General features: G+C 34.9%; 1 protein-coding gene across 1 annotated transcript; it reads right to left on the reverse strand.

Annotated features, from left to right (window-relative positions):
* Positions 1 to 1,764: 1,764 nt before the first annotated feature.
* Positions 1,765 to 2,985, reverse strand: LOC149502197 (uncharacterized). Its single transcript, XM_089730493.1, has one exon. It carries the CDS (start codon positions 2,665 to 2,667, stop codon positions 1,765 to 1,767), a length of 903 nt encoding a protein of 300 aa, XP_089586619.1. The 5' UTR covers positions 2,668 to 2,985.
* Between the last annotated feature and the right edge of the window lie 11,008 nt (positions 2,986 to 13,993).

Genomic DNA, 13,993 nt, shown 5'->3' on the forward strand with positions numbered 1-13,993 from the left:
TTTTTTATTCATATGTGGAAAATAGCTTTTAAATGATTTACTGATTTTAATGATGATTATTATTAGTATATATGGGAGCAGAAACCCGCATTATTTTAAAAAGGACTTGATTAATCATCAACCACTTTACTTGTACCGCTGAGGTAATGGCGTCATAAACAATTTAAGCACTGTGTACTCGTATCAAGCGATGCGAATTAAATCCCGCAGAGAGATACCAATTTCCGACACCAGTTCGAGTATCTCCTCGTTATTAGAATTAGTCAGATGAAGTGGGCTGGCCATATTAGTTGGAGAACCGATAACCGTTGGGTAAACGTGTTCTGGAGTGAAGACTCCGAATTGGCAAACGTAGTGCAGGACGTCCTCGGGTTCCGTGGAGTGACGATCTATACAGGTAATGATGATGATTAGCCGCGGTAATACTATTTCCGCCATCACAATCTTTTGCCAGCACATTGAGCCGCGAAGGTCAAGTACTTAGGGGTCACCCTCGACGGAAGGATGCCATTTCGTCTACACGTTAAGTCAGTCCGCGATCGAGTTCTCAGTCAGTCCTCTCCACTCCATGATCTGCAAGCGAAGTAAATTGGCCTTTCGAACACGGTTATACACTACAAAACTTGCATGCAACCGGCCACCACTTATGCAAGTGTAGTGTTCGTCGCCCACATAAACTCTCTCCAGATCATCCAATTCCGTTTTTGCCGCTGGAGCACCGTGGTCCATTAGAAATATATTATATCTTCACAATAAATTCAAATTCGAATTAATGCGTGAGTTATGAAGACAGCGTCAGAACGTTTCTTAGAAAATGCGGCGTGACGTGATAGCCCTCTTGTAAGGTTCCTCCAAATTACATACCGGATCCAGACGACGAGGCGACGATGAGCCGCAATTGCCCGAAGCATTTCCTATCGAATCCTCCCGATCCAGTCTCGGTGTTTTTAGGTACTCCAAGCAGCAATCACTGTTTTGGAGTTCAAGATTTCGGCGAGCAATCTAGCCTATTGACACAACCTACTAAGTTTCTTGCCGGGTCTTCTCAGTGGGTTGCGATTTCGATCTGGCGAACGATTCACCGAAGTACTGCTCTTGTTAGGACCACTATTAGCAAGTTCATTCAGGTTAAGTCCTGTGAGCTCACCTACTCGTCCTCGCATAGTTGGAATAGCCCTTCTTTTCTCTCGATTCTTCTACGAGTATTCTATATATCTCTATTCCTCACATTAGTCTTCACGGACGACTCCCACGATTACAAGATCACATCTTTTAATTAAAATAAAACACGCGGAATTTAGAAAAAATATTGTCGAAATCCATTTTTTGCGTATTTTCGATAATACATTTTATGCCCACCGGTTATATACCTGATTTCAATATGCAATTAAAGTGTGTTTGTCATCATGATGTTCCGATGTCGTTTCGAATAACATTTAAGGAAAATAGTTCCTAACTAGTATGGCGTAGGTCTTGATATGTCCATAATTTTATAAAAAAAACCCATTAGCATCTAAAAAGTTTTTAACCTTATTAGCTTAGTTGATTTTGGAGGATAGATTATAAGATAGCTTGTAAAGATAGGTATAAAATAAGAAACACGATTAAAAAAAACATTCAAATTGAGTCATCAATTTAACTAGATGTATAATACTCGGCAAACTTCTTGAGCATTAGTTGACGTAGTGGGGGTAAGTTCGCGCATCGTACAATTACGTACAAAAATGTTATTAAGTTATTAAAAACAACATAATATGTATTTATTTATGGAATTTCTTTTTCTTGTAACCATTTCTTCATATAGACTTTTTTGGCATTGGCAGTTGGGGCGGGGTCAGACTGTTTATTGTGATATGACGCATTGTCGACTACTACAACGGAATTGGGTGGCAGATTTGGTAGCAATTGACAACGCAGCCATTTTTCGTAGTTCAAATAGTTCATGTTATCGTGGTAGTCACCAGATTTTGTGCCAGCTTTAAACAAAAGAAGGGCATTGGGAACAAATCCATCTTCGGAGCCAGCATGCACTATTACTACACGCTGTCCTTTCGAAATTGGTTTTTTTAAACCCCCAGTTGATCCATCTGACCACGACATACCACTTGCATGTGATGAGTCGACATAGGACTCATCGGTGTACACTATCGGTCTTCCTTCTTGCCTATATTTAATTATTTTTTGGAGATATTCGATCCTTAGTAGTCGAATATTACTTTTTTCAATTAATAGCTTCCGATTATTTTCTGTTCTTTTCCATCTGAAGCCTAGCTCTTTCATAATTCGTCGTAAACTTCGTTCCGAGCCATTAAAATTTATATCTTCTTTCAATTTTTTACGAAGTCTTTCGACGGTAGGAAGTTCGCTGTTTGTTATGTGATAATTATGAATACATCTTTTTATTGCAGATTGGTCGAAACTATCAATTCCGGTAACTTTCTTCTTCCCTGATCTTTTTTTACCTGGAGTACGAAACACGGCGAGCAAGTTAGAGCCCTTCGCTTCATTAATAATACGCCTAACAGTACTGACTGATGTTTTTGTTGCCTCTGAAGTCTCTTTTACCGTTTCCATATCATTATTTCCCTGCTTTTTAAGAAAGCAATATACGTCGTACACCGTTTTTCTAGCTTGTCTTTTTAATACTACACCAGTTTGACGTGGCATAGTATATTTTTTATAAAAAATCAAGAAACACTCAACAAATAGCAATAACAACAAAATCAACAAACAATAATAATTATAACAAATAACTTCAACGATTAATATTAATAGACTTTTCACTGTACGCAAGCGTACTTTTGGGAGCAAGCGGAACGAAGGCGTGGTGCGGGACGCAAGGTTCGACTGATCTACCAGATTCTACCAATAACGCGCTCGATACGATTTCCCCTGCCGTCGCGCCTCACCCTCACCACCAAAGTGATCTAAAATTCGGTTCTGCGCAGTCAAGGTCATTTGCTCACGAAGTTTGCCGGTTACTATACATTATGTTTTAATGGACTTCCCTAGTGGCGGAACCCGCATGCCTTCAAGTTTCAATTGTTTTTAACATCTGAATTTCCAAATGACCTTTTGTTTAATTTTCGTCATGTTAACAACTGACTCATAACGTCTTGTAGGTTGTGTGACAACCTTGGATGTTCGGATTGTACTCAACACTACTGCTAATGAATAAGCAATAGTGATTGCATTTATTTTTATTATGGCGCTACGTCTTAAAATTACATATTTATTTTTCAATGTTATAGCTGTTTTGATTAAAATCGTTTCGCGCCGTCCAACTTCATTGTAAGAAATTAAAAAAAAAACCTGTCCGTTATGTCTTGAATAACTGTATAAAATGTTATATTTGGCGATATACCGTGGATTCCACTCGCGCATAGAACAAGTACCGGTGTAATTAGTAGTTCAGTTGGCGTGTGTGCTCCATGTTAATTTGGAGAAATGTATCTCGTTCTACACGGCGGCTGTGTCTACTTAACTTTGTTACCGGTTCGTCCAAAGATGCGTTGCGTAAGCAATTTCGACAGCACGGTCGGCGGATATGGCACGGGGCCGTTCTTTCGTTGACTACACCTACACCGATATTATTTAAACAGCGCGGGCCAAGCCGCTTGCTAAGCACATACTTAAACGAATACATCATTATTTAAATAAAGCACCTAAAGTTATCATTTTCTAAACATATTTTATTGTATATATTCTATTGACTATATATAAAGATAATGAAAAATATATGTGTAAAATACTCGTATACGTTTGTGACAGATGAAGAAACTTTTATATATTTTTTTTTTATTGCTATTCAAATTGAAGTTTTATCGTATCACCGAATTTGTTGAAAACCCCCGATTTATTACTTCTTTATAAAATAATTTATGTTACTAATATTACTGTACTTATGCTACTACTAACTAATATGTTACTGCTTTATAATTAACAATGAAATAATCTTTATACCGATAAGTAGGTGCTAGTCCCACCTGTCCTGGTGAAACTGGTAAGGCCTCCGGGCCACCAGTAATCCTTCAATCATAAAAAAAGGTGCTAGTTTGAATAGTAGGTTTAAGTATATTTATCTATTATTCAAAGGGAACAGATTTTATCAGTATATATACTTTATTTTTCTACCTATGCTGATAGTCTTGAGAGGCTATTTCAGTTTCTCCTTGACGTATAGGTGAGTTCACGGGGCTCAACCCAGAGTGTTGCTCACACTGGCCCTAGCAAGAGCAGTGCTTCGCAGAATCTATCACCGGATCGGAAACGCGACCCACTGAGAAGATCCGGCGAGAAACTCAGTGGGCGGGGTCTTTCTATAGCGAAGATACTAAGATCCCAAATGTCCTTCGGGCAAAGTATTATAAACAACTTACATTCAATTCTCATCGTTGTTTTTGTTGCTACAGATCCGCCGCGTTCTCCCATATAATTATGATAATTTACATCTCTATATATATATACTGAAACATTGCTCCTTTTGGTTACTCGAAGTCACGTATTCTATACGTTTTTTTTCTTCTGTAGATACTTATTTATCATATATAGCAATGCGATAAATGAATATTTCTTTTCTATTTCCATGCGAAGACGTCTATTCACATTGTGTCATCGGTCAAGGTTCTACGATGATCTCATTCTCTAAGAAACTTATTGTGAATCAATAATGCTTGTGAAATATAAATCTAATAAGCTCAGCGACTTTTAGCATTGAAAAGAGCAATTGTCAGTGATCGCTGTGGTTATTTAATTATTCTGGCATCACATAGCCATTTGCACAATACGCTGAGGTTTTTGGGGTCAGGGTGGTCTATGACAATAAATTGCATTGAGAGAGCCTACATAATCAGATATACTGTATTTATCATTGTATTCGACCTTCTATGAAAACGGTTTGTTATCTTAATAAAAATTTTAAAACGATTTCATCAAGTATTTTACAAAATGATAAAAAGTAGCCGATCGACTTTGTCCAACGACTTATAAATGCGGAGGACAAAAGCTTGAATTTAATGTTCTGAGAATGCTGTTAGGTCGGTCCCTGTATCTTGGATGCGGCGTGTCTTTTCAACAACGAACAATCATGACTTTCGAAAGAAACAGAATACTTAATAAGCCTGGATGAAGTGGAATCTTCAAATATGAATGAAAAAGTCGATGCACATATTTATGAATGCTCGTTATTCAAGTCGCTTATTTTATTATGAAAATAAAAAAGACATTTATTTTTTTATCACAATATTATCTTTAATTGTTGAGTTAGAAATCTCGTATTTCGATTCTGCGCTGAACAGTGTTCGAATAATAAGCAAAACCAGTCGAAGTAGTGACATCACCTTCCTGTGTTATATCTGTCCTTTGAAATTTTAAAATTCTACAATGTATCAAGTGTATCATCATCTATGTTTTAGAAGATGGATTATTTTGTTAGCGACTAGAATACTCTACAGAATTTTCAATACCCACATTTTCTCTCAATTTCAATATTATGGTTTTTCAGTATTTTATAAACTATGCACTATATTTTCAGTCGTTTGCACTCTCGACAGAGTGGTCGTGGTCATCATTTCAGCTATATATACTATAGCATAAAGAAAACATTTAATTTTATTTTTTTAAGTAGACTAGGTTATAGCTCCACATGGAGTGGAGTAAAAGTAAAAGAGCTCCAGCTCTCTAAGATAATCTTGTATCTACCCGAATGCGTATGAAGACTGAAGAACAGAACATTTACTACGAACAAAACCCCATTTCTCATAGCGCTATGATTTGGTGGTGGTGGCGAAGGTGGGTGGCCATTCTTATTTTGTAATATCTAAGAGCTTCGGTAACCACTTGGTACTACTGGTAGACTATACTTCATTTCTCGGTAATCAAGTAAATAACAAGTATTATTATTTTTTATTGCGTAGATGAGTGGGAGAGCTCACAGCCCACCTAGTGTTAAGTGGTTACCGGAGCCCATAGACATCTATAACGTAAATGCCGCCACCCACCTTGAGATATGAGTTCTAAGGTTTCAGTATAGTTACAACGGCTAAGTATAACTTAAGAACTCCATTAGTATTAATATTAGGTCTTTACCTACGAAATTGCCATGCAAACGGTTAAAATCATTTCTTATAAATAGTTTGGAATTTCTTAACCTATAAAATCTTTTATAACGCTTTCCATTTATTCTCACATAATATTTAAATGTTTCGTAAAAAGTACATTTCAGTTTGAATTAATTAATAATAAAAATAAAAAAATGTTTTCATATTATTAATAAGGAAATTTAAAAGATGACTATCTTTGTAGAAATAAAATTGTGTGCATTCTCATTGAATATTATTTTTGCAAAATAAACTGGTTTATTGGACTTATCTGGAAAAACAAACAGCTCTAGAGACAAGCTTAAACCGGTATAAATTTATTATGCAATTTCTTTTACGTACTCGTTTATGAATATAAGTATACCGAAATGTATCTTATAATACAGCTTTTAAAAAGTTCAACGCCTTATCATTTAGTTGGTACATCAATAACCAACGACCATTGTAACCTCGCCCCGCGTAAAAATTTGCAAGTTGACTCCAATGTCCTTGCCATGTAGACCTAAGTTGTTGCCCGCTACGGTCTGTGGATCAACAAGATGGCGGCTGGTATGTTAGGGGATTCACGGGAGGGACGGGGTTGTCAGGACAGGTCTGGCGCCCGCCGGCCGAGTCTTTCTGGCCCTCACAGCGATCTCAGCTCTATTTTTAGCGCTGTGTCACCGCTCGTTTACGATTGCGCTCCGCTCTTCCAATGCAAATCAATGTTTATGAACAGTGATTGCAGCAAAGCAATCGTAAACTAATAACAAAATAGCAAATGAATGTATTCGCGAGAAATACATTTTATGACGTTAGGATTGCATGTATGTGCAATAACAATACATTTATTCGATATAGTTAGTGATATGTAATAGTAGTTGTTTTCGTTAATAATTATAAAACGAAAGATTTTATTGACGGACGAAATGAAATAAATTTAGGCATTTGCTGTTTGTTACTTCAAATCCCCTGAGATATTTTTTTATACATATAAGTGAGTTTTATCATAGAATCGACTATATATTGGTGTTCCGTGTCATGAGCAAAAACGGGTACGCCATCATGGTTCCTATTTCTGCCACGAAGCAGTTATGCGTACAGTTGAAGGAGATAGCCGTTTTCGACCTATTTAGTGTCTTAAAACGGTTGACGGTATCCCCATTCCACGTTTTAGGACTTCATTGACTATTTAAGATTACTGTGAGTCTAGAGCAATAAAAAAATGTACCCGCGCAAACAGTAACGGCATTAACACATTAGAACGCGTGGATTTTTTATTCGGTCCACGCGTTACGGTCTATGTAACAGTTAAGTAGCTCGTCATGATGTCATCGGCATGTGGTTTGTGGTGCCCTTTTGTGGCGGTAACGTTATGTAAGGAGACGCCGACGCATACATACGACACATGAACTTATATCCTTCGTTATATCAATCACTGTCTGTTGAAGCTGTTTCGTTTAGACAGATAATATTACAATTATGGTTCCGAATTCCGAAAGAATAAGATTTCGATATTTTTTTAAAGAAGCGGGTATATTTTGCTGGACTATCACTTTTTTATATAAAGGAAGTTTATGACAGCTACTTTAAGTAAAAAATACTTAAGATGTTTAATAGTAAAATTCAATCAGTGGACATTCTGCTCCAAATCAAATCACTAAAATTCTGCGAGATCAAATCGTTTCAAATATGTAGTTATTACATTCTGAACTGAAATGGTTTAAGGAGGAAACAAAAAACAAAAAAAAAATAAGGTAGGTTTTTTCAATAATTTCCTTGTGTCGTAGAATTAAATTCTATGAAAAAACTAGTTAAATATTATTTTGGTTACGACAACATTAATAAATTTTTATTTGCGAGAATACCGATAAAATTGAAAATTTCAGGCTCAATGTATTCTTTGTTGAATAGGTAGGACATTCGATATACCAGTAGTTAAAAATTTGAAATAAAAATGCAATTTTAATTGACTTCAATCTTATTTTTAGAGTCGGCATCCACGATTTGGATTGTGATGACTATAAACTTCGAGAATCGATTACCTTAAGGCGGGTCGTGACCATTTTAGATAATATCAAAATATAGTTTAGGAAGTTGTAAAGCTTACTACGTCTCAAAAAAACTCATATTATATGTCAATTATTTTGGTTAATAATTTGGTTTATAAAATTAATATTTATATGTGATATATATTTCTTCTGTGTGTGTGTTTGTCACTGAACTCCTCTTAAGCGGCTGGACCGATTTGAATAAATTTTTTTGTATGCGTTTGGGAAGCACCCTGGATGGCTTAGATTTACAAATCAGCCCGACAAATGGCGCTGCAGTCGATATCTAGGTTATTTATCTTTCCTAAAAATAATTTATAAGGCAAAATAACGTTTGTCGGGCCAGCTAGTCTATATGTGAATATCAGGCCAAATTTTTCATAATAGAAGAGTTCGGGCCAATGCGCTTGAAAATTAAAATGTGTATATGTTCTCGTGTCTCGTGGCTAATTCTCAGAGCCGCCGGGGTCACACAAAACCGCGGCGTATTTGCGTAAATATCGACGGGTATTGCGTTCGATTACAACAATTTTATCAAGAATGCTCGGGTTTTCCCCGCGGCTTTGGTTGACTTTATTTGGATTTTGTCAATAAATTCAAGACGCGTAGACTTTATTTTAGGATAATGCTTTATACTATGTTGTATGTGCTTCTATTTGGCACTAACAAGCATATTATATGTATTAAATTCTAGACATTAAACACATGGGATCATGCTACACATAGCTGCTATGGGGAAAGCATGATATTTTCAAATACATAGGTATACTCCTGCTATCTGAAATGTTTGTTATAGTCATTTGAAAATATCCCTACCTGTTAAATAATGACACCTATTATATTGTGGCCAATAATTAATCAGGGTGCATATATATTTCGCATAAGCATAACCGGTACGCATATTTCAATTTGAATTTATCAGGGGTATATCTGGTAACTCAAGATAATTTTAGAACATATCAGTATAATATATTAAGTGCTGTTGTTAAAGCGCGGGATATCAACGCCTGTTAAAAATGGTGGTACTTTTTTTTAATTTTTTATTGCTTAGATGGGTGGACGAGCTCACAGCCCACCTGGTGTTAAGTGGTTACTGGAGCCCATGGACATCTACAACGTAAATGCGCCACCCACCTTGAGATATAAGTTCTAAAGATCTCAGTATAGTTACAACGGCTGCCCCACCCTTCAAACCGAAACGTATTATTGCTTCACGGCAGAAATAGGCAGGGCGGTAGTACCTACCCGTGCGGACTCACAAGAGGTCCTACCACCAGTAATAACTTTTTCGAGGTTCTAGATTTTTTCGGGATATCAGAGGTCTTTTTCAATTTTTTGTCATGTTAAAGCATCTAGCATGTTCTAGTTTATTCAGTCATTTACTCTGTACCTGTCGACCGTCAAACACTTTATTTTTCTATGCCCCCAGAATACTCGTAGTACTTTTTTTGATGACATTTCTTTATTCTTATTATGAAAATGTGCACACAAAATTTTGGAAGATCGGTGACATTAATCTAAGACACGAAAGCATAACAAACAAACAATCAAACTCATCTTTACATTTATAGCATAATGCATGGGTATGTATGGGTTGTCATATTATTTATTAGTGTACACAGGTTAGGTTACGCTTGAAAACCGAAGGGGCCCTCTGCGTGATTTTATTTAATTAGATTTTATAAATATGGAAGGTTTTATAAGGTGTAGGGCGGTATTTGACGTTGTGATGTTTATGGATTCCAGTAACTACTTAATTTAAGGCCATAAACTAGGCCGCCCATCCAAAGACATAAAAAAGGTATTCGAAGATTTTGAATCCTATTGTTCAAAGATAACTTTTTGTTTATTTTTAAAAGGTTCATTTAAAATAGTTTCTGGAAAAATAGCAGTTTAGTATTAAATAAAATAATGAACACAATCCCGTCGATAATTTATTTGATATGACAGGTCCTTACTTTGTTGATCAACTATGTCGTGTTTTTCTGAGTTCCTTTCACTACATCCTACGCGCTTACTGAATGAGGACTCTGCCCACAGAACATACGTAACTGATTTTGAATTTTAAATTACGTTGCGGTTGTTAAGACACACTGGTATTTAAAAATAATTATTTTTATTATGTTTCTCATTTCCATAATCAAGTTTACGTTAACAAATTAATTGAAAAGAAAGGGTTTAATAATTAGGTATTTTCCTAATATTATATACCGGCAAATACCTTATTATGTGTTTGGGTAAAGATCTAATTAATTAAACTAGATGATGACCGAGCTTTACTCGGTATTTTTTTTTTATAACGCCATCTTGTTGTGTCTTTAAAGCAGTTAGTTGCTCTCAATTAAGAAAAATAGTATTATTATTCGCCAATAGATGTCGGGAAAAGTCATAAAGTTGATTATCGATAAAGTTGATTATTGAAAAGACGAAAAAAACAACATATTCTAAAAATAAATCGTAGCTAGATCGATTTATCGCCTCCGAAATCCCCTGTATACTAAATTTTATGAAAATCGTTGGAGCCCTTTCCGAGATTCAGATTATATATATATAATAATATATATAAAAGAATTGCTCATTTAAAGGTATAAAAATACATAAACAAAAACTTAATTATTATTTATTCGTTTCAAATAAATTGTTAACGTATTTGAGACTCTCTATCGGAGCTATGAAAATTATGGGTTTGACCTGTATGCAGTGGAGTTTTATGAAGTTTTTCTGTAATGCTTCAAAATAATTTTAAGATTTCCAGTTTTTATTAATAAATTTACCTCTGTGCGCCATGATTATATTTCGTACTTAGATCAAATAGTTTTGATACAGTACGTTGATAAATGTTCATGTTATTAATGTATGTGTTTCCGTCGATGCCTAGTAAAAAATTGCATTTGGAAGGATAACAAAAAACAAGCGTGAAATCCATTTTAAGACACCGAACTGATGTGTATTTTTGTAGGCATACTTTTTTTTATTCTCATTACAATCCGTTTCGGTTAATAGTTATTTTATGATTGTTTTTCGTTACGTGTATTCAGCGTGAGAATGTAATAGCAGCAGAAACGTAATTTTAAGATTTTAGTGCTAAAATGTATCCAAATAGTAGACACACATAAGAAATAAATTGGTGTTGATAAATTAACACTTTGAAAAAGCGCAGATAGTATGTATATAATAGTCATTGTTTTTGAGTCTGAATTACACCGGAATAATGACTAATTACTACTACCAATTTCTAGTAATTCGAATTGGAACCCATGATTGTTTTTGCAACACAAGTAAGAGGTAATGGTATTAGCAACTCGTTCCGGCAGATGATACGATGGACATAAGAAATTAATTTTAAATCGTCGAGGCCTAAGAAATAAGGTGCTCAGTGTAATTGTATCGGATACCAAACTTTCCGATAACATTTTTTAGGAGATATGTGCTTAATAGTATTCTCACGACTGACTTCCACGATGAATGAATAGCATTGTGTAATAAAAACACACACCCGCAAACATATAGGTAAATTTGCGTAATTATTTGTTATAAAATTGAGATATCGATTTCAAGGTAGGTGACGTAATTCACGTTGTTACGGTGTCAATATATTTCTGCCCAGCCAAAACAACAGGTGAGCCCATTCACCCTTCCAAAACAATTTAATATAGAAAAGGAAAATAATGTGAGCGATTTTTACTGGTGTTACCACCACCCTGCCTATTTCTGCCGTGAACCAGTAATGTGTTTCGGTTTGAAGGGTGGGCCAGCCGTTATAACTATACTTGAGACCTTAGAACTTATATCTCAAGCTGGGTGGCACAATTACGTCGTAGATGTCTATGAGCTCCAGTAACCACTCAACATCAGGTGGGCTGTGAGCTCATCCACCCATACTAGCAATAAAAAAATAAAAAAATTGGACGGATAATTTTAAGACAAATAAAAACAACTCGAGGAGAACGAGGCTGCGTGATCGTTTCTTCTGATCTATTAGCTGGACAGACTTCGTGGAATCGTTTAGTCTAAAAACTACCTAGTACTTTTCCATAGAGTGAGTGTTAAAAACTTGAGTGAGTGTTATTAGGACTTCGCATTTCAGAAGAATTATAATATTATTGTATAAAATTTATAGAAGTTGTTGTTTGATATATTTTTTTAATTACTCAAGACTTTTTATGTAACACCTTTTATTTTATATTAAACATTTTCTTGTAAAGGTATAAGAAAACTGTTTCTAAATTATTTTGTTGATAAAGCTTGTCAATAGCTAATACAAAAAATAATAAAAACGGTTGACAAGCAAAGGACAAGAGAGAGAGAGAGAGAATAACTCAAATATTTAAATACATACATATTTTTAGATGGAAAATGTTCTAAGGAATTAAGTATTCGTAATGATTTCTTCTTCACAATCACACTGCTCACCACCGGAACAGAGTTTACCCATACTATCCGGAGCCACTTTCCAGTTTCCAGAGGTTTTTTGACATGTACTATCTGTGATTAATATTCTTCCCTTACTGATATGAGTGTGATTCTTACGTTCTACTACTTACCATCAGGTGGGCACAAATAAATGAAAAATAGATTATTTTTTATCGTAAAATTGTAAAATGAACACGTTCAGCAAGTAATTATCAAGTAACTTCTTAAGACTAAATGTCACTTATTTATGAAACTTTGTAGTAAAGAGTCCGAGGTTATATGAACTCTATTCAAATATGTATCCGCAGTGCACGTTCTTAGTGTTTACGAGGTGTGAATGAGCGATTTACACCGTGAGTTCTTATTTAGCAATAATTGTCAACGTTTTACAGATTCAAGTTGCCGTTGTACAGCAAGGTTCTCGTAACAAAACTCCTAATGTTGACGACCTAGGTGTAATGATTACTCAGAAATTTTTGTGTCATAAACAATGACTGATAATTAAAGAATTTAGTGATTATATGAGAAATTTTGGATCCCTTCGTCGCAAGCAATGAACTCGACGAGGACGGTGACCGGTGCTTGTGGTACCTAAAAGCACCGTTAATGGATCGGGAGGATCCGTAATGACGTGTTTAGGGCGACGTCGACAATTCAAGATGGATAGCGTTGTTCACCATGCATGTAACCAAAGTGTGCCTCGATTCAAATCAACTGACCTTCTATTTTCAATGAGGATACGCGAAATATATTTTTTTATAATGAAAAATCTGTGTTCTTAGTCTAGTAAATAAATAAGTATTGTTTTTTGTTACCATTATAGTTTTTCGCTTTAAGTAAAGTTCTGCTCTATTCTGTATCTTTGACATTTGTTCAAAAGTCAGTTAACAATATCTCTATATTTGTTAATAAATTTGAGGTTAATATGTTTGTCCTCTATGTCTTTCTAAATTTCTATTATGACTAGTTCTTTCTCAATGAGGAATTTATAATTAATATTAAAGGCTTTTCTTAAAGTGAAGACATCAATAATTAATGTGCTAGTTAATACACAGTACATACGCATATGTTAATTAAATTTGATTTCTTATCGCTTTAAATTGACTTGATTATCGTTTTTTTTATGGCACATTTGAGATATGGTAGGTATAGTAACAATCTTCAAATAGTTTCACAAAAACACAAAGTTGATTCATAGTTAAATGATGACTGTATCATTCCTTGGTAATTTAAGTTGAAATCTGTTATGGAAGAAAATTATTTACAAGTTTCCATAATTTCAAATAACACCTCCACAAAATAATATGAATCACTCGTCTTTTTACATTTACAAATGATCATTGAATTTATAATTAATCCGGTTAATAAATTTTGGTCCAAAAGTAGAAAAGTCGATTACCTTGATATGTAGAAGAGAATCTTTCAAAATGTCACAGAGCAGTTGCGTTGTTA

This window comes from Bombyx mandarina, chromosome 10 (genome assembly GCF_030267445.1).
Source record: "Bombyx mandarina strain Sakado chromosome 10, ASM3026744v2".
Taxonomy (NCBI): domain Eukaryota; kingdom Metazoa; phylum Arthropoda; class Insecta; order Lepidoptera; family Bombycidae; genus Bombyx; species Bombyx mandarina.